The 22,264-nt window shown below is 36.0% G+C and overlaps 1 protein-coding gene and 1 non-coding gene across 2 annotated transcripts in view; both read right to left on the reverse strand.

The window, feature by feature from the left end:
- ITFG1 (integrin alpha FG-GAP repeat containing 1) overlaps positions 1–22,264 on the reverse strand; it is a 267,640-nt gene that overhangs the window by 50,933 nt on the left and 194,443 nt on the right. Inside the window, exon 13 of the mRNA XM_007109007.4 lies at positions 11,507–11,550. Within this exon, the coding sequence (XP_007109069.1) occupies positions 11,507–11,550 (44 nt within the window). The remainder of the gene's footprint in view (positions 1–11,506; positions 11,551–22,264) is intronic.
- On the reverse strand, positions 5,139–5,241 carry LOC112065237 (U6 spliceosomal RNA). The gene has a single exon (XR_002891917.1). It is a non-coding gene; the product is annotated as a U6 spliceosomal RNA (small nuclear RNA).

The following is a 22,264-nucleotide window of genomic DNA, read 5'->3' on the forward strand; positions in this document are numbered from 1 at the left end:
GTTTACATTTATTTTAATTTATTTAGCTGTAAAAAGGTATGATCTTAAAGTACTTATTGTGTAGCTGTTTACTCATGACCCATACTATTATGACATCAGCATACTCATTTTTCATGCATAACTATAAAATAAAACAGCACGACCTCTTCCTCTTAAAGGCAAACTTTAGGCTATCAGGTAGGTATAGTGAAGTGCAGAATCTTGCTGGAATGTGTGTGGGAGCAGAATTGCCTTGACAAGCAAAGAGGCACATGGAATACAGCAGAAAATATAGATATTTTAGCATTAAGTAATCTTTATTAAAATGTAGAAGCAAATTTTAATTTGCACGTGACAAATTCAGAGAGAGAGAATAACCATGGAGAGGAATAGTCTTACCTTCAACAATAAAGAGAGTATTTCAAATAAAAGATTCCTGTATTTTACGCAGTGTCACAAAAGATAGTTTAAAAGTGATTTGGAGGGAACATCTCAGAAAAGGAAAATATCTGATTAAATGGATAATTAGGATGCTGGCTTAAAAAAGTTTAGGTGTACTGGTCAGAACACACAGCAAATCAGAGAAAGATGAGAGTAACTTACTTTCTATTGTAGTTGTTATTCTAGCCCAGGAGTTGGCAAACTTTTTCTTTAAAAAGCCAGATAGTAAATATTGTAGGCTTTGTGAGCCATAAGGTCTTGTGTTGCAACTACTTAACTCTGATGTTGTAGCATGAAAGCAGCCATAGACGGTATATAAATAAATGAGTGTGGTTATGTTCCACTAACATTTTATTCACGAAAACAGGCAGCAAGCTGGATTTGGTCCACTGGGTGGAATTTCTCACCCTGTTCCATCCAACAGAAGTAATAACACAGAAACTACAAACTTCTAAGAAGTAGTTTACCTGGTATAGACTTGTCACTCTAACAGGAGGTTACATGCCAATCCTATGTTTTAAGGTTTATAAATGTTTTCCATATACATGGGGTAAGGAAAAGGTACTTAATATATACACGGTCATACTTCTAATGATATACAAAATAAGCAATCACTTTTAACTTCCTGTATTGAGTGAATAATTATGGAGTTCTTCAAAATTCCATGAGACAGTTTCTTCCATTATACAGTGAGACATATAAAGTTCCTGAGTTGAACAGATAAAGGTTTGTAAATGGTGGGAGCAGGCTATGAGTCGGGGTGTCTAAGAATGGACCTGGTGCTGCTTTTGCACATCCTTAGTTTCATGTGAATTTTCCAGACACACTTTTGAGGATGCAACCTATGGCAAGTGGTATGATAATCTTTGTTGTCTAAGTGCAAAGAGTTCTTGCTTAATGAAAAGAATGCATACCAGGGTTTCTATAAAATAACTGTTTTCTCAAAATTTTTTTTAAAAAAGCAGAAACATATTTTCATGGAAAATATTTAGTAAAGTGACTTAATAAATTTTGGTAAGAAAGGATTAATAATAAGCTATTCCTATGGAATGCTGAGCACTGTACCCCATCATCTAGCAAGTTCACTTTCTTTGTGAAAATCTTAGTACAAATCTCCCACAGATTATCCTACCTTTCCTTTAAAATGTCACGTCTGATATTTGAAAGAATTCAGGAAGTTAAATTAAAAAACATTACTGATCTCTCAACTTTTCCATACTATAAGTAAAAAAGAACTGTTTGGTTCCTTTTTTCTTATTCTAGGATGTGCCGTACTGATGTAATGTAGTTTAGGTGTTGTATTACATAGCTTTTTTTAAACTAACTGTCCTCTATATGCATGTTGACTTATATAAAATTAGGGTTAACACATATTTTAAATATCCTATCTTCACAGCCTAAGGCAGAGCCTAGCACACAATGTGTAATAAATATACAATAGTCAACCTGAAATTAAGTTCGTAAATTTTTCAGAAACAATATTCTACAACCTGGATACAGTAGTAACTTCCACATATTGGGAAAAGGGAAGATAAGAAAGGGGAAGCGGGGGGTGGGGGTAGGGCTGGCAGGGAGCCTTTATTTTCTTTTACTGCTGGCTACAATTTAAAAATAAAGGTAAAATGTTCTTAAAAAAAATTAGGGTTGGAATTCCTCTATTTTATTCAGAAAGCATCTTTTTCAGTAGCATGGAGAAATCTTGGTGGTTTCTATGTCTGTCTCAAGTACCTGATTATCTAAGGATTTGTTTTAAGGACTTGGGCTCCTACAATGAACACCAAATATATTCTACATCACTGGCTCTGGAAGGTAAAACAAAACTGGAAGAACTTATAAGATATATTATGTTAATATGTCTTACATTATATTATACATATTATATATAAAATCAGTGTCAGGTTTAATTAAGCAATATAAATTTATGATTCTAAAATATTAGAAAAATAGCTGACTTATAGTGTGGACTTTATTTTTCTCAAAGGTAATCATGTTTTTCATAAACACCCACTGATATTTTTCCTTATCTTCATTAGTGTCAGTTGCATTGCTCAATTCAGTTCAATGTTGAAATTTTTATATTGTTTCTTATTCATTTCTTAAAGACCTTAAATTCAATATTATTTTCTTTAATTTTGGTTATTTTCCTGTTAAAACGGAAGGATAATTTTCCTTTGTAAAGGTCTGTAAAAAGACGTATCTCTGGGAACATAAATAAGGGATGTTTTCCCTTTATATCAGGGCTTTGCAGAGTGCATTTCTCTTATGAATAAGCTGTAATTTATTTTGCAAGTGTTCACACTTAACAGTGAATATGTGATTTTGGTAAGAGATAGTATGGTAAATTTATCAATGAAGGACCATTAAAAAAAAACCCCAAATTTTAGGGAAAGCTCATTTATTAATACATCAAATATTTATTATATTATGTATAAGGCACTATGTTAGGGAGTAAGCACAGAATAATAATAAACAAGCACAGCCTCTCCTCTTCAAGGACTTAATACAGATAACTCACCAACTACATAACAGAAGTGGTAAGTAGTAGGACTAACTAAGCACAGAATGCTAAGAAACAATAGAACATGTGTCTAGTCCTATGTCAAAGGGGAGCCAGGGAATGATTCTCACAGGAAATATCATCTAAGAGCTCACCTGAAGATCACAGGGAAGACTCTGGAGGAGATGAGAAGAAGAGGCTTCAGGGTAGAGGAATAATATGCAGGTGAGAGAGCACACAGAACAAGTAGTGCAGTGTGGCTGACAGAGAGCTGGGAGAGGGTGTGAGGAGGAACAGCGAGGGATAAGGCTGAAGAGATAAACAGAGGCTCTAACTCAACAAACTAAATTAGAACCATTTCTCAAGGGCAAAGGGCAGCCACTGAAGGTTTGTATTTTAGAAAGATCACTCTGGTTGCTTTTTGAAGGATGGCTCAGATGACTCCAATCAGGCCAAAAATGATGATAGCTCAACTAAAGTAACAGCATAGAGAGAAGGGACAGTTAAAGGGAGAGAATAATAATCTAGTAGATTTGAGGGGTGAGGGAAAGGAAAAGGTAACTGAGATAGGGAACATGAGAAGAGGGGTGGGTTTTTGTGGGGACACACTAGATTTCAGTTTTAGAGGTCCCTGTAAGACACTCAGATATAAAGGTCTGAAGCTCAGGAGAGACAGCTGGTAAATAGATTTGGGAGTAATCAGTATTACAAATAGAAAAAAAAAAAAAAAGCCAGGAGAGAGACTGAAATACTTCAAGAGTACACATTGAGTGAGAAGAGAACTTAGGATGGAACCCTGAGACACAGCAACATTTAAAGGATGGCCAGAGGAAAAGTCCATAAAGGAACCTGGGAGAATGGCCAGAGAAGTAAAAGGGGATCAAGGAAAGGAGATCATAAAGGAAGCCAAGGAAAGTGAATGCTCCTAAAATTGGTCAGCAGAATCAAGGGCAGTTTTCAGTGGTGTGACGCCAAAGGCTTGATTACAACAGCGGGTTAAGGATATGGAAGTAAACTGGAGAGATCCTACTGTACACAACTCAAGAAGTTTGGCTGGAAGAGCAAACAGGGATTAGGCAGTGGCCAGAGGGGATGTGGGGTTTTGGAAGGTACTTGTATATGCATTTATATATAAGAGAGATTTGTGCATTCTTAAATGTTGAAGAGAAGGCACCGACAGGGAAGTGGAGTTGAATACACAGGCCAGATAGAATAAGCAATGGAATGAGGTCCCTGAGAGGTATGTAGGACCCACAGCATAACTGGCGCATTAATTTTTAGTCAAGGGAAAAAGGAAAAGAGATGGGTGTGGATGAACGGATTACATTTTAGTGCTACAGAAGGCAACTGACAAACTGTTAAGTACAAGGTCCTGTGCTAGGTTCTATAATACACTGGCAAGCAAAACTGATACTATCTCTGCCCTCATGGAGGTATTTAAAAGGAATGTGCACAGACTCATTTTGTATATAGAGAATTAAAGGACTACTTCTAAACTCTTCTGCTGTTCAAACGGAAAAGTACTCATCTGCTTGCTTCTAAACTCATAATTTATAAAGTGGGAAAAGGCACCAGGCTTTGGTAAAAAGAATTAACAAGTGACAGGGAAAGAAGCTATAATCTCCACTAACACAGAGGAAGGCCAAAATATGACTTATGCTGAGGATAAAAAATTCAAAAAATTAGCTGAGTATTTAAAGAAAAAATTAGGAAATAGGAATATATTCTCCTGATTCACAGATGTTTATGGTAGCTTTCACTGAAAATATTGATATCCTCCATATTCAGATTTCATAAATTCTGTGATATGTATTAAAAAAGGTTTAATACATATTAGATAAGAAAATAAGACAAGAAAAAAGCAAGAAGTCAAGTAGACCTCTAGTCCTATTCTGACGGCAGAAAGAACACCAACATTTCTCAAATATTTGGAACTCACTATCCTTACTAATAAAGGGATGTTATAGAGGCAGGGAAGAAACATCAACGTTGACAAATAACAGCAGACACACTTTTTGAATATTTACTGTGTATTAGGCCTCCACTGTGATTTACCTACATTAATTCCTCTAATCTTAATAAAAAACTTAGGTGGGAGTGTGGTAAGCAGAAAAATCATGCCCTAAAGAGGTTCACATCCTAATTCCCAGAACCTGCTAAATGTATTTCCTTATGTTGCAAATGGACTTTGCAGATGTGATTAAGGATCTTTTTTTCTCTCAAAATTATGGAACACTTCATGAATTTACATGTCATCCTTGCACAGGGGCCATGCTAATCTTCTCTGTATCCTTCCAATTTTAGTATATGTGCTGCTGAAGCAAGCATCCATGATTAAGGATCTTGAGATGGGGAGATTATCTTGGATTATCAGGGTTTGTGGGCTCAGTGTAATCACAAGCGTCCTTACAAGTGAAAGAGGAAGACGAGATGGGTTAGGGTCAGTGATTGGAAGATGCTGCACTGTTGGGTTTGGAGATGGAGGAAGGGGCCATGAGCCAAGGAATGTAGGTGGCTTTAAGACGTGAAAGGCAAGGGAATGGATTCTCCCCAAAGCCTCCAGAAGGAATGGAGCCCTGCTGACACCTCGATTTTAGCTCATGAAGCAAATTCAGTGTTCTGACCTCAAATGTTTAAGAATAAATCTGTGTTGTTTTAAGCCACTAATTTTATGGTACTTTGTTAGCAGCAATAGGAAGTGCGTACTATGACTTTCCCCATTATATTGATGTGGAGAAAGAGACTTAATAAGGGTTAAATAATTTCCCCAAAGTTACTGCAGATAGTTGAAGAAATTCCCATTTTACATTCTTATTTTCTCTTTGAGGTAGGAGGCAAGGTGAATTTCTAAGAACTGGAAGTTGGGATTGGCTGTAAGGGAAAACTGGGAAGAACATAAAATAGTTCTTATGAATAATAAGAATTTCCAGCCTCATATGTAAAGTCCTTACCTCACAGTGAGGTATTTACAGAATATAAGATATGATGAATTTGCCTTAAAATAATCTAAGAGGAGGCATAAGGGGGATAAGTAGTAGGTGGGGGCATAGGTGAAATAAGACTGGGTATAGGAGGATAGTGTTAAAAGCTGGATGGTAGTATGGGCACAAGGAGTTTTATTATACTAGTGTATATTTTTATATGTATTTTAAAATTTTCCAAAAAAATGTTAAAAAAAGAATTCATGGTAAAGAGCAATAAATGTCACAGAGGAAAATATCTTGAAAAAGTCATGAAGTAAGAAAACAAAAACAACTTTTAAAATAAAGTTACACTGACAGAGAACCTATCAGTGGCTCCTGAGGAAGAGTGGGATAGGGAAGGAGGGTCAATGAAGGTGGGAAGGAGGCATAGCCAAGGGGCACAAAAAAACTTTTGGATATGATATATTCATTATTTTGACATTAATTATCTATCTATCTATCATCTATATATCTCCATTAAGAAGGTATAGTGTATATATACATATATACTATATATGTCATAACATCAAATCGAATATATTAAATATGTGCAGTTTATTGCATGTCAATTATACTGCAATAAAGCTGTAAGAAATTAACAAACAAAATAAAGCAATACTGATAAAAATGCAAGGAGAGCTTCTTTCTGGCCCGACACGTAGAGTTTGGAAGTCATCACTGCTGTACTCACAACAAAAAAAGCTGAAGAAACTGAAAATCAACTCTGCTTTGATCCATCAGAGAACTAAGGTCACAGAGCAAACTGCTACCCTGAAAACTGGAGAGGTGGATACAGAGAATCACAGCTTACTGGGAGCAGAAGCCCAGAATTGGAAGACTGAAACTAGAGCCAGTACTGGCAGGAACACTTAAACTATGATTGTTAACATTACTGGAAAATCAGTGTGAACTAGTTTGAGAGTTCAAAACTCTGGGGGAGAAAGCGAGGCAGTCTTAGGGGAGCCACACTTTTGCAAGTTTTACCTCCAGGAGTTCCATCAAATTCTCGAGAGGAAGATTGGGGGAAAAAACCCTCATGCTTCTGGCACAGAGAGGAAAGTAACCAGTTAAAAATATGCCCAGAGCTCTCTGTTCTCCTTCACAACAGCCTGCCCTTAAGGAAAACTATTTTACTAGAGCTTAAGTAACTTGGGATTTACCAAAAACTAATCAACCTGGGGGAAAGGAAATACCTAACTTCAGCCCCCTCTATCCTCCCTGTTTAACCTACAGAGGAGGGCAAGCTGAGAAGCACTTGTTCAAGTCACAGCCCAGGGACACAGGCTCACTAAAAAACTGAGACACAGGGATGATAGGATGCTTCTCCTACCATAGTCTTATACCTGACCACCACATCAACTGGGCTCCTGTCTAATAATGAGATTACAGTTAAAAGAACTGCAAACCTCAGACCCATTTAAGAGGAAGTCTGTAGGGTGAGACAAAGACAACAGAAGAGACAAAAGAAAGACACTAGAGGAAAATTTTGCCTCTTGACAGCATAGCTACTGCAAACAGTAACACAGTCTAACTCCTAGCAGATAAACATAAATCCTCATTAGTGAAGGCTTATCTACCACAGTTCCTTTCACCCAATACATCATGTCTGGCTCTCAAGAAAAAAATGTTAAGCCATGCTAAAATGCAGAAAACAAAGTTTGAATAGACAAAGCAAGCAACAGAACCAGACTCAGATATGGCAGGGATGTTGGAATTATCAGACCAGAAATTTAATATTTAATATGATAAAGGCTCTAATGGAAAAAAGTAGAGAACATAAGGAAAAGATTGTTAATGTAGGCAGGGAGATGGAAACTCTAAGAAAGAATCAAAAGGAAATGGTAGAAATAAAAAATACTGCAATAAAAATGAAGAATGCCTTTGATGAGCTCATCAGTAGACTGGACAGAGAAGATGAAAGGATCAGTAAACTTGAAGATGTATCAATAGAAACCTCCAAAACTGAATTGCAAAGAGAAAGACTAATGAAAATTTGGAAAAGAATATCCATGAACAATTACGCAAAGGTTACATACACAAAGGTGTAACATATGTGTTGTGGGACTACCAAAAGGAAAAGAAGAAGGGACTTCACTGGTGGTACGGTGGTTAAGAATCCACCAGCCAATGCAGGGGACATGGGTTCAAGCCCTGGTGCAGGAAGATCCCACATGCTGCAGAGTAACTAAGCCTGTGAGCCACAACTACTGAGCCTGTGCTCTACAGCCCGTGAGCCACAACTACTGAGCCCGTGTGCCACAACTACTGAAGCCTGCGTGCCTAGAGCCCGTGCTCCACAGAGAAGCCACCATAATGAGAAGCCTGCACACTGCAAAGAAGAGTAGCCCCCACTTGCTGCAACTAGAGAAAGCCCACGTGCAGCAACGAAGACCCAATGCAGCCAAAAATAAATAGATAAATTTATTTAAAAAAAAAAGGAAAAGGAGAGAAAAGAACAGAATAAATATTTGAAGAAATAATATAAGAATTTTCCAAAATTAGTGACAGACATCAAACTACAGATCCAGGAAGCTTAGAGAACACCAAACAGCAAAAATACCTAAAAACCTATACCTATACATCTCATACTCAATCAGCAGAAAATCAAAGACACAGAGAAAATCCTGAAAGTAACCTGGGAAAATGAATGGGAGAAAAGGGTGTCCAGGGATCCATATAAGATTATGATACAATTAGGAATGCTCATTTGAGGTTGATGACTTTGAATCACTGGTGGTGACAATATTCAGGGCTGTATATTTTTCTTTAGAAATGCCCAGTAGCTTAGATCTAGGAGTGAACAAGAGAGATAGCTGGAGTAACAACCCAGGGTTGTAATTTTGCCAGGCAGGTAGAGTAAAAGGAGAGTGCTTTATGGGAGTTAAAGGTAGTGACAAAAGTGATGGTTGATATACGGTAGCTAAATAAGGAGGTAAAGAAAACAGGTTGATACAGGTCAAGAAACTAATAAAGTTGAATAGGTATAATTATAATAACAAGGGTGAGAGGGCTAGAAAAATAGTTTTTGATCAGAGAGTTGATGGATGGTACTGAGATTTCAAAAGTAAAACATTTCTGGTAGATAAGGTCCACCGTATGGCCATGGGAGTGAGTAGCCATAGCTGAATGAAAATGAAAGACTCTGGGGTTTTCAGCATGGAAATAAAGGAATTTGGGTGAGATTAGTTGCTGATTTGAATATTATTTCCTCTCTCCATATATCAGATAGGTTGCCTGTAGGAGGTGGGACTATATAGGCAACAGAAGAGCATTTATTCAATTCATAATTTAACTCAAGTGATAAAGAATATCGTATGGTACGCACATTTTTCCTCTTAGTCTCACACTGGGTCATACCTTACATAACAGACTATGATCAAGTGGATCTGATGTCAAAACAATATGAAGAAGGCTCACTTAATCATGAAATAATTTTACAAGTGGGAATACATTTGATATATGGAAAACTGGGGGAGTATAGTGTGCATTTGTTTTTTTTAGGTTGTCATAAAATTGTGATCTATGACATCAGTGGGGAAGGAAAATGATAGATGTGAAGGGCAGTTCGACAGGATCTGAACTTCAAAGAAAGTAATAAATGGATGAATGGGAGGCAGATGTATCAGCTGCAGAAAAGCCCAAAGGTGCTGGACTGTTAGGGTAATCATTGTAAGAATGTGCATGATGCACTTTACTTACATGACTTTCTAAATGACTCTGTTCTCCATATGATAGAAGTGACTTTTAGTTTAAGATAAGGAGAAGGGGAGCATTAGTGATCTTAGAAGTAAAACCTGCCTTAAGCAAACAGCCTTTCCTATCAAATTTTCTGCTAGAACTTGTGGGTAAAATGAGTGGGTTCAATTTCAACTTTTTAAAAGTTCTTTGCTTGACGAGGTAATGAAAGAGCCACATGATGGGAATATGGTCAATCAGAGAAAAGAGGAACAAAGGGTCTGAATATTTCACAAACTGGGTAGACAATACCTGAATAACCAAGTTAATCTTTGGCCTCCAATTAATCAGACTTGCACTTGATTAAAAAAATAGGCTTTATTTTTTTAGCAGTTTTAGATTCACAGCAAAATTAAGTGGAAAGTTCAGAGTTCTGACATACCCTCTGCATCTCTCCTTCTCAGACCCTCCCCTACTGTATCTACATTTTTATAATGATATGGAAGCAGATAGGTTTGATCAGGCACTCATATAGTTCACAGTGGATGTGGTGACACAGTCCAGACCTTCCCTTCAGGACTGAGGCAATATTCCCCGAGCTGCTCCAAGTGTTGGTTGCTGATAGCTCACAGCTAAGTTCTTACCTAAAAATTGTTCTCAGCCAAAGGGAGCTGGCTTGTACAAATTATAACCCCTTCCTGGGGACTGCCTGCATGCAGTGTCTAATGCAGAATACAAAGGCATGGCCCTTTTGCTTCAATCTGGGCCATTTTGTAAAAACCAGCCTTGCTTCACATCTCATAGACCTGCTTTCCTCACTACTCCAGAAGTCTTGCTCTCAAGAAGAGTCTAGATTAAATCTTTGTGTGCAAATCTCTGGGTCAGGGTCTGCATCCACATGTCTTAAATATGGGAAGTTTCCCAACCATACATAAAACATTGATAATGAAGCAGTGCTTTAAAGGTGTACTAAAAATATGACAATATAATCAGAACAGCTAGTTCTGTGTTCTAGTTCCACTACTTAATGGCTCTATGACTTTGGATAATTTATTTCTCTGAGCCTCAAGTTTCCTCATCTTTAAATGGGGGATAATTCCTTATGTAACAAGGGTTACCATGAGGGCTCAAATAGGGATATACCAACACAAACACACACACACGCATGCTCATGCTTTTAAATATAATGTAATATTCTTATTACAATTTACATGAACTAGCAATTTCAAAACCTAAGCCTAATTATTTTCACATTCTGTTATTTCGTGGAAACATTCCATTAGACAGCTAGTCAATATTAAGATTAAACCAAAAAAATTCATTAATTGTCTACTATATGCTTGACCCTGTGCTATGAACGAGGTATACAAAGATGGCATGGTTCTTGACCTCAAAGGATTACAGCCTGGGGAGAGGCATTAAATATAAACAGATAAAGTGTGATCAAGTATTACATATGCCACGGGACTTCCCTGTTGGTCCAATGGTTAAGAATCCACCTTCCAATGCAGGGGATGTGGGTTCGACCCCTGGTTGGGGAACTAAGATACCACATGCCGCGGGGCAACTACGCCTGCATGCTCTAGAAAGATCCCGTGTGCCACAACTAAGACCTGATGCAGCCAAATAATAAATAAATAAATAAATAAATAAATTAAGAAAGTATTATATATGCCAAAATGGCAGCAGTATGCCCAGAAATAGTGGGAGGTGTGTTCATTTTTCCAAGAGTATCAGAAAAGACTTCATTAAGGAAGTGAACCTTGAGGTGAGACAGTTTTCAGGAAAGGTACTTTATTCCCAGTAAACTTTACTTGAGCACTGAAGGATACTTTAATCACTTCTAAAAGTAACATCAATTTGATTTAACCTATAACAACTATTTTGTGTGTATCTATCATGCAGAGAACTTTCACAGAAATATTTACAACTGAAAGTTAAGGTTACTTACTGTTATCTTACGAGGACATTCATTAGGACAGAGACCACTAAGAACTGTGGAAAAATTAAAAAAAGCCTATTATTACTGTTATAATATTAATATGCCCTATTGATTCATGGTCAAGCAAAAACCAATTCAATTTCTTTAGATCTGAGTAAATTAAATTTCTTTTGTTCACTTTATGCCAATATTTCAAAAGCCTTTATTAAGCAGCCAAGCTGCTGCCATTTTGTGAAATATATAGGTGATATAATTAATTATGGTTATAATATCATATCTACTGTTGGTCCTATTTTCCAATTGGTTAGCTACATTCCAAGGATGACTTAGAATCTGAGAGAGAATTACCAAATGCAAACCAATTAAAATTTATACTGAAAAAAACCAAAACAGAACATTTAACACTTCATATCAAACTAGACTACTTCAATTTATCTAGTCAAATTTTCTGGGTAAAAGAGTTTGGGCTCCCTTGATAACTTTTATGGAGAACATAACTATAAAATAATTGATGAGTCTATAACAAATATACAAAAATAATTTAATGACATATTTATTCTATAATTACCAAAAAAGAAAAGGTTAGGATATCTGAACATTCTTTCTATAACTAACATGAGTTTTGAAACATAACTACACTACTACCACCTCATGTGAAGTAATTCCTTTGTAAGAAGGCAGACTTTATGTGCTATTAAATATGCTATATGTTATAAATTTAAGAAAGACAGCTGATAATACTGCTCAGTAAGCATGAACTGTACCAATAATAATTGTGATTATTGGTTAGTTCAAATATATCCATAGGAAAATGGTTCCTTATGTTTATTTATACTTTACAGATGTGAAATGATAATCATTCTAATACAAATATTATATTTAGGCAGGGTACATAAGCTGCAAAGGCATCAAGAAATGAACATATTTCATCACAAAAGAAGATACTTATTTATTTACTATAGTACGTTTATATTAAATTCGACCTGAGGAAACAGTGAAATAAATGTTTCATACTTGCAAATCAGTTTTCAATGTTTACGTTCCTTACCCCAGCATAGTGCCTAGTTATCACTCTCTTATTCAAACACTCCATGACCTTACTTCTCCCTCTCCTTTGTTCCTCTTCCCGCAACTCTGGGCAGACACTGGTATTTCTTTTTCACTTGTCCCCAAATGATTTTCCTAAACCTTCATTAAAACATTATCTTGCTAAACAGTATATTATTTAATCAAAAGTCTGTCTTTGTACCAGTATGTAAGCTCTGCATAGTTTTTTATCATTTTTTCAGGGCCTAGCCAAATGTATTTGCTCAATAAGTACTTGTTAAAGGAGGGAAAAGATGGATTATTCAATAAATGGTACTGGATAATTGGCTACTTGGAGGAAAATAAAGTTAGACTTTGATTCATAACATGAAAATTACATTTGGCAAAGACACTACTAATATAAAGAACTCTTACAATACAATGATAAAAAGACAACCCAATTAAAAAATGGGCAAAGGACCTGAACCGGCATTTCTACAAAGATGATGCAGACACACAAAAAGCTTATGAAAAGATGCTCAGCATCGTTAGTTATCATGGAAATGCTAACCAATGAAATGTGCACAATTCACAATATCCAAGAGGTGGAAGCAACCCAAATCAATGTCCATTGGCAGATGAATGAATAAACAAAATGTGGTACACACTCACAATAGAATATTATTCAACTTTAAAAAGGGAAGAAATCCTGTCACATGTTACAACATGAATGAACTTTGAGGACATTATGCTAAGCAAGCCAGTAATAAAAAGACAAATACTCTATGATATCACCTACATGAGGTATCTAAACTTGTCAAATTCAGAGAAACAAAGTAGAATGGTGGTTACCAGGGGTTGATGGGAAGGGAAAAAGGGCAGTTGTTAAATGGGTACAGAGTTTCAGATCTGCAAGATGAAAAAGTTCTGGAGATCTGTTTCACAACAATGTGAATATACTTAACACTACTGAACTGTACACTTAAAAATGGTTAAGATAGTAAATTTTATGTTACATGTTTTTTTTACCACACACACAAAAATGGTTAAGATTGTAAACAAACAAAACAAACCCACAATGAGACACCATTTCACACCCATTAGGATGGGTATAATCAAAAAGTCAGATAAAAACAAATATGGGTGAAAATGTGGAGAAACTGGACCCTCATACATTTCGGGTGGGAATGTAAAATGGTCCAGCTGCTTTGGAAAACAGTCTGGCAATTCCTTAAAAAGATAAACAAAGAGTTCCTATTTAACCTAGCAATTCCATTCTTAGGTATATATCAAGAGGAATTAAAATATATGTCCACACAAAAACTTGTACATGAGTGTTCACAACAGTATTATTCATGATAGCCAAAAAGTAGAAACCATCCAAATGTCCATCAATTGATGGATAAACAAAATGTGGCAGGTATATTCATATAGTGGGATATTTGACAATTAAAAGGAATAAAGTACTGATGCTACAACATAGATGGATCTTGAAAACATTATGCTAAGTGGAAGAAGTCAGTCACAAAAGATCACATATTATATGATCCCATTTATATGAAATATTCAGGACAGACAAATCTATCCTGGATAGATAGACAAATCTATCTGGATACAGAAAGTAGTGGTTGCCTGGGGATGGGGATTGAGGGTGGTAGCTAAAGGGTACAGGGTTTCAGGATCACTGGTAGCTCTATTTTTACTTTTGTCATACTGAGTGAATTAAGTCAGAGAAAGAAATATCGGATGATATCGCTTACATGAGGAATCTAAAAAGAAATGATACAAACGAACTTATTTACAAAACAGAAACAGACTCACAGACTTAAAGAATAACTTATGGGGCTTCCCTGGTGGCGCAGTGGTTGCGCGTCCGCCTGCCGATGCAGGGGAACCGGGTTCGCGCCCCGGTCTGGGAGGATCCCACATGCCGCGGAGCGGCTGGGCCCGTGAGCCATGGCCGCTGGGCCTGTGCGTCCGGAGCCTGTGCTCCGCAACGGGAGAGGCCGCAGCAGAGGGAGGCCCGCGTACCACAAAAAAAAAAAAAAAAAAAAGAATAACTTATGGTTACGGGGGTGGGGGTGGTGAGGGTGAGGGGAAGAGATAGTTAGGGAGTGTGGGATTGACATGTACACACTGCTATATTTAAAATGGATAGCCAACAAGTACCTACTGTGTAACACAGGGAACTCTACTTAATATTATTTAACAACCTAAATGGGAAAAGAATTTGAAAAAGAATAGATACATGTATAACTGAGTCACTTTGCTGTACATCTGAAACTATCACAAGATTGTTAATCAACTATACTCCAATATAAAATAAAAAGTTAAAAAAATAAAAAAGGGTACAGTGTTTCTTCTGTGGTGATGAAAACATTCTACAACTGATTGTGATCATGTTGGTACAATTCTGTAAATACACTAAAAGCCATTAAATTGTATACTTGAAACAGGCAAATGGTATGGTATGTAAATTATATCTCAATAAAGCTGTTATAAAATTTAAAAAAATACCATAAAATTAAAAAAAAACTAATGACAAGGGGCTGTGAACTTAAAAAAAATACATTACAAAGAGATATTATTGCCAATATACAAAGAGCTTCCAGATATGGGTTAGAAGATGATAATCCAATAAAAACAAAGGATATCAAGAAGCAATATCCAGAAGAGAAAGTATAAATAATCAAAAAACTAGGAAGAAAGACACGCAACCTCACTAGGCAGGAAAAAAATCAATTTAATACCTAACAGAAAGGCAAAAAATGAAAGACCAATAAAAATGTCTGTAGGAAAAACAGAATCAAAGATAAATGACAAACTATGAAGAATATTTACAACATATATCACAAAGGATTAATTTCCCTAATATATACTATGGTACATTTCTAAATCAATAAGTAAATGAAAAAGGACAAGGACCATTCATAGAAATAAAAATACAAATGGCTCTTGAACATATGGAAAGATGCTGAACTTTACTCAGTATAAGAAAAATGCAAAATAAGACAATACTTTCACTTTACAACTGGCAAAACTTAAAAAGTTTAATAATCCATTGGGTTGGTGAAGGTGTTAGGAAATGTGCATTCTCCTATACTGTAAGTGGAAGTGTAAACTGATATGATTTCTATGAAGGGACACCTGTTAAAAAGTTCAAAACCAGGCAGAATTAATCTAAGGTGTTGGAAATTAAATTAGTGGTTACCTCTAGGTGAACTGGGTTAGTAATGAAAAGGGTGGGCATGAGGAAGCTTCTGGTTGCTGGTATCATGTTTTTCTTGATCTGGGTGTACTTCCATGTCTGCATTTACTTTGTCAAAATTTACACACCTGTGTACTTATGTACACTTTTCTGTAAGTATATTTCAATAGAGCGTATTTAAAAAGTGTACAGGGCTTCCCTGGTGGCGCAGTGGTTGAGAGTCCACCTGCCGATGCAGGGGACACGGGTTCGTGCCCCGGTCTGGGAAGATCCCACATGCCGCGGAGCGGCTAGGCCCGTAAGCCATGGCCGCTGAGCCTGTGCGTCCGGAGCCTGTGCTCCGCAACGGGAGAGGCCACAACAGTGAGAGGCCCGCGTACTGCAAAAAATAAAATAAAAAGTGTACATATATTGTTTTTTAGTAATTCCATTTTTAGGAATTTATTCTATAGGATATTCACTGTGGTGTTAATTATAATAACAAGAGACTGAAAATGAGCTGGTATCTGTCAATAAGAAACTCATTAAATTATGTTGTATCCATACTACATGATACTATTCAGTAGTTAAAATGAGGTAGCTCTAGATTATTGTGTTATGGTATAATCTCCAAGATATATTAAGTGGAGAAAACAAAGTCTAGAACTACCATTTATGTAAAATAAAAGCATAAAAACATATGTGCTTGTATGTGTTTAAGATATCTTAGACACAAAGAAGAGGTTGCTTTTGGGGAAAAGAACTGGACCACCAACATGGGTAAAAAAGGGACTTACTTTTCACTATTAGACTCTTCTGTATTTTTTCACCATTTGCATGTATTACTTATTTTAAAAACAAATTTGTTAGAGAAATAAAAATTTAGAGCTCTCAGATGAATATGTGGTAAACTGGACAGTGTTATGCTGGTAGGATATAAATGTCTATGACTGTTGGGAAAGGTAATTTGGCATTATCTATTAACACTAAAAACACAGCCTCTAAACTCATCAATTTCATGTCTATGAAATATTGGAAACTATCTATGTGTCCACTAAGAGAGAAAATGCTAAACAAATTATGGAACATCTACAGTACTATGGAATGACATGGAGCTATTAAACAATGAGAGAGACCTGTTAAGTGCTGACATGAAAGGGTGTTTATACTCTCTTGCCAAGGTAAAAAAATAAGACAAAGGCAAATATGTTCAGTAAGATTCTATTTCCAAATGTATGTGTTAGATGAATTTCACAGACATACTACTGAACAAAAGAAGTCAGACACAAAGAGTACATACCATCTGATTACATTTATATGACAGTTAGAAAAGGAAAAACTAATCTATGGTGACAGAGATCAGAACAGTGGTTATACTTTTGCAGGGGAATATGAAGGACCCTTCTGGGATACTGGAAATATTTTATCTTGATTGGAGTGTGTCTACAAGGGAGTATACCTATGTAAAATCTCACCAAGCTATACACTTTAACCTTATTTCCTCTGTACACCCATTGCTACAACTTCCTTTCTACTGTCTTATCAGCTCACACCTGGATGACTGTTGTATTCCAGTGGTTACCCTCAGCCTGACCTCTCAGGTCAGAACATCTATTTCTTTTGATGAACGTCTATTTTTTGCTTCTGAACAATTGCTGCAAAATCCATCTTCTTAAACTACACATTTGATCATAGACTCTTTGATGAAGAGAGTAAACAGTAAGTGTGATGGTAAATTTTATGTGTCAACTTGACTGGGTCATGGGGTGCCCAGATATTTGGTTAAATATTATTCTAGGTGTTTCTGTGAGGGTGTTTTTGGATAAGATTAACATTTAATCAGTAAACTGAGTAAAACAGATTGCTCTTCATAATGTGTGTGGGCCTCATCTAACCAGTAGAAGGCCTGAAGAGAACAAAAGCCAGACCCTCTCTTGAGTAAGAATTCTCCTGTCTGATGGCCTTCAACTAGAACATCAGCTTTTCCTGCCTGATGAACTGGACATCAGTTCTTCCTGATTCTACAACTGCCTGCTGGCCTTTTGACTCAAACTTGGACATTGGCTCTGCAGATTTTGGACTTGCCAGCCTCTGTAACTGCATGAATTAATTCCTTGTAATAAATCTCTCTCTCTCTTTCTTTTTCTCTATATTCTATTGGTGCTGCTTCTCTGGAGAATCCTGACTAATTCAGTAAGTATCTGCAGTTATTGGGTCACTGACAAAATCTTTTCTTTGCCATAGATGCCCATTTATCAATGGATACTATCAATATTCTCTCTTATTAATCTTCAAAACAGTACCAGAAGATGAGTTAGTTTCTACTTCTTACTATCTGCTCATTCTTTATTACTATGATCATGGCCTCCCCCTCCTGGAATGTTATACCACTATTCATTTTGGTTTGTCCAAATCTTAACCATCTTTTAAGGATCTAGGTTCTCACCTATCATCTTCACAGAAGCCTTCTTTGATCTTAATAATCTTATAGCACATAAAATTCCATTCAACATTCTAGTATACAGTTCTTTTCACTGTCCTTTAGCTGTTTTACATGCATACATCTTCCGCTTCCAAGTATACAGATTCCTATTGATAGCAATGCTTGCTACATAAATGGATAGATCCTCACTGAGAAAAACTAAGTAGTAGTCAAAAGTGAAGACAATAATGTGCAATGTGGGAGAATATACTGGATGTAGTGACTGTAAGTGCTAATAAACAGATCTACAGTATTTCCCAAACTCCCTTCACACACACATTTTTGTAGCAACTCTAGTGAGATGTAATTCACACACCATAGCATTCACCCATTTAAAGTGTCCTATTCAATGCTTTTTAGTAAATTCCCAGAATTGTGCAACCATCAACACAATCAATTTTCATCACCACAATAAAAAAACCCTGTGCCCTTTAGCTATCATGCCAAATTCCCAACCCCAGCCCAAAGCAACCCCTAATCTACCAATCACTTACTATATATATTTGTGAATATTCTGAGTATATGTTATTATAGAAAAAAACTTAAAAATATAAAGGAATAAAAAGAAGAAAAAAATATCACTTTAACCCAACCATCCAGATACTGTTACCAACGAGTTGCTTGGTATTACACTGTCATGGATTAAATGTTTGCAAGTCCCCTGCCCTCCGCCCCCCTCCCCCACCCTCACCAAAGTTCATATGTTGAAGTTCTAATCCCCATTGTGACTGTATTTGGAGATGGGGGCCTCTAAGGAAGAAATTAAGGTTAAATGAGGTCATAAGTGTGGAGTCATGACCTGGCAGTATTAGTATCCTTAGAAGAAGGGGCATGAGAAGGCTTGCTTTCTTGCTCTCTCCCTGACAGGCACAAAGAAGAGGTCATGTGAGCACACAGCAAGATGGTGGGGGCCTACAAGCCACGAGAAGAGGCCTCAGAATGAAACCTGCCTCGTTGGCACCTTTATCTTGGAATTCCCAGCCTCCAGAATTGTGAGAAATAAATTTATGTCATTTAAGCTGCCCAGCCTGTGGTACTTTGTCAGGGCAGTCTGAGTAGACTAACATATAAATACTTTAAAAAAAATTTGTTTTTACATAAATGAAATCATGCTAAATACAATTTTGTAATCTTCTTTTTGGTTATGTAACCCAAACTTTCCCCATGTCATTAAATGTACTTCTACCACATAATTGTATGGTATTCCATTGTATGTGTGGATGGATATATACATATATGTACATACACCATTCTCCTCATTAGGATATTTAGGTTCTCCCTCACTCTATAATCCAAACTTATTTCCTCTTAAAAACATCACTAGGAAGATCACCTTTATGGACATGGTGCATTATACATAAATCTTTGGCACATCTCTGATAATTTCCTTGGGATAAATTCACAGAATATAATTATTTCTGGGTTTAATCTTAAAGCTGTTGGCATGTATAGTGAAACTATCCTCCAGAAAGGTTACCAAGTATCCTTTTAGAAAACACTGATGTTTTGATAAGTGCCAAACTCTGAACATGAATTTGTTTTCATATATGCTCTTCCTTAATCCTCACAGCAAGGCTGCGAGGTAAGTCTAATTACCCTCCTCCCCACCACCCTTTTTCTTCAGAAGCAGAAACTGAAGCTTGGGGGACTTCCCTGGTGGAGCAGTGGATGAGACTCCATGCTCCCAATGCAGGGGGCCCAGATTTGATCCCTGGTCAGGGAACTAGATCCCACATGCATGCCACAACTAAGGAGCTGGCGAGCTGCAACTAAGGAGTCTGTGAGCCACAACTAAGGAGCCCGCCTACAACAACTGAGACCTGGTGCAACCAACCAACTAACCAGATAAATAAATAAATAAATATTAAAAAAAAAAAAAAAAAAAAGAAAGAAACTGAGGCTTGGGCCAGTACATTACTGAAGGTCACAAAGGGAATGGCACTCTTTTGAAAGACCATGCGGTCACTAGACAGTAACTCATTTAAAAAACACATTATACTACATTTGTAGAAGATGGGAAATCAGTGAACCACTGGATTATTTTATTTTCTTACAAGAGTGAATGTCTGTATTTTATTTAGCATAGTTTAGAGTATTTACTCCAAATTACATAATAGTCTCTTTCATTCTGTATACAGCAAGCTAAAAATTGGGTTCCTGCATCTATTTTGTTTTTTACCAGACTTCCTCTATTAAATTTCAAGTTTCACATTACAGTGTATAATATGATCAAAATGATAAGATTTAAATGTATCATACATATGTACATATAATACATATATGTCATATGTATTATACAGGTATATATACCTTGTCTTATTGCGTTTTGCATAATTATCCTTCTCAGATACTGTGTTTTTTTACAAATTGAAGGTCTGTGGCAAAGAGCACAGCTTTTAAAAAATACTTCTTCAGACTTTCCAAATGTTATACAATAGGCTGCATTATTTTTGTAATGAGAAAACAAAATACCAAATCAAAAATTTACAAATAAAAAAGGAATAATGCCTTAAAATTCTCTTGCATAATCAAAAAAGAAATATGCTTTTACAAATGTCACCCTGAAATTACTATTTTAAGACTCCATAATGTCAAGCTTATGAACAAGTAAAAAGTACCAGTAGTCTATTAAATCAGTGCAAGAATGTAATTTCCCCAGTGACATTGAAATAAAAATTCCAACCTTTGTGTTTTAGTTAGGAAAAAAAAAACCCCTAAGTGCTCCAAGGCAGAATTTAGTATTACAGCAAAAGCTTACTTCCTAGAAGTGGAACAGTTTATTTTTTGCTTAAAAGCATATGGCTATAAATGCAGTAAAACATTTTTCTTAAGCAACTATAACAAAAACTGGGAAGGTCTAAAACACATAAACAGCCCGTTATGGGAAAGGGAAATTTAACAGGACAGATACTGGTATACATTTTCAGCCTCCTACTCTTTGTTTTTTCCTCCATTGTGAGCTTTTCTTGAGAGCAAGAACTGTCTTCCATTGTTTGGTTTTTAAGTATCTCTCTGTTTCTCATTTCAAGGGTCAATAAATGTTTTCCTACTAACTAGGTGATCTCGACTGATCCACAGACTAATTTTTAGAAGTTTAAAGATTTTAACCATTTCATAAACTTTTATAATTAGTATCTGTAACCATATTATAAAGGTTTATATAGACTTATAGCATTTTATAATGTCTTTTAAAATAAACTGCTCTAAAAAGTAATTTCTAATACCCCTAGACTTTAAAAACCAAAGTTGTTTAAAAAAGACTAACAAAATTTAAGAAGACAGCCTATTCACAGAGTTAAACGAAAAACTGCAATTAAAATACTTAATAAGCTATGTGAACTATTGGTTATTAGACTAATTAGTTTAAAACATGACTAATGGGATGTGAAATTCATAAGTTTTCTTTAAAATGACAATGCTTAGGATCTTAACATTTCATGTGAAAAAAACACTGTACATTATAGCCCATGTATTCTTTTATTATATAAGTATTTGCTTTATTAATATGCTCTAAATAACATTTTTAAAACTGATACATTGTCATTGGTGTTTTTTATTCCCCTTTGCAGTACATGAATGTATTATAGTCTTATATTAAGTGTCCAAAGCTGAGAGGAATCTTGTAATCAACTGGTACGAATCATTTATTTTAGTGATAAGGATTTCTGGGCCAGAGAGGTAAATGTAATATTAGTGACCATGCTATCCAAATTCTAATCCGGCTCTATTTTAGTGTATCACACTGCACTCCTGTCTTATGTGTCCTGTAGTGAATTTCACACATATGTGCATGCATATATACAAACAAAACTTGCGTACATAATACAAATCCATGAAACCACACTAAAAAATAAATCAGTGGTTTAAAAATTTATGCTATAATATATTTTTTAAAATATTAGCTTTAATTTTTAATCTTATTTGATGCTTATCATGTCCAGGTAAAAATCCACAAGAAAGGAGGGATGGAATAAATTTGTTATTTATTTATTTATTTATTTATTTATTTATTTATTTGTTTGTTTGTTTGTTTGTGGTATGCGGGCCTCCCTCTGCTGTGGCCTCTCCCGTT

This window comes from Physeter macrocephalus, chromosome 17 (genome assembly GCF_002837175.3).
Source record: "Physeter macrocephalus isolate SW-GA chromosome 17, ASM283717v5, whole genome shotgun sequence".
NCBI lineage: Eukaryota > Metazoa > Chordata > Mammalia > Artiodactyla > Physeteridae > Physeter > Physeter macrocephalus.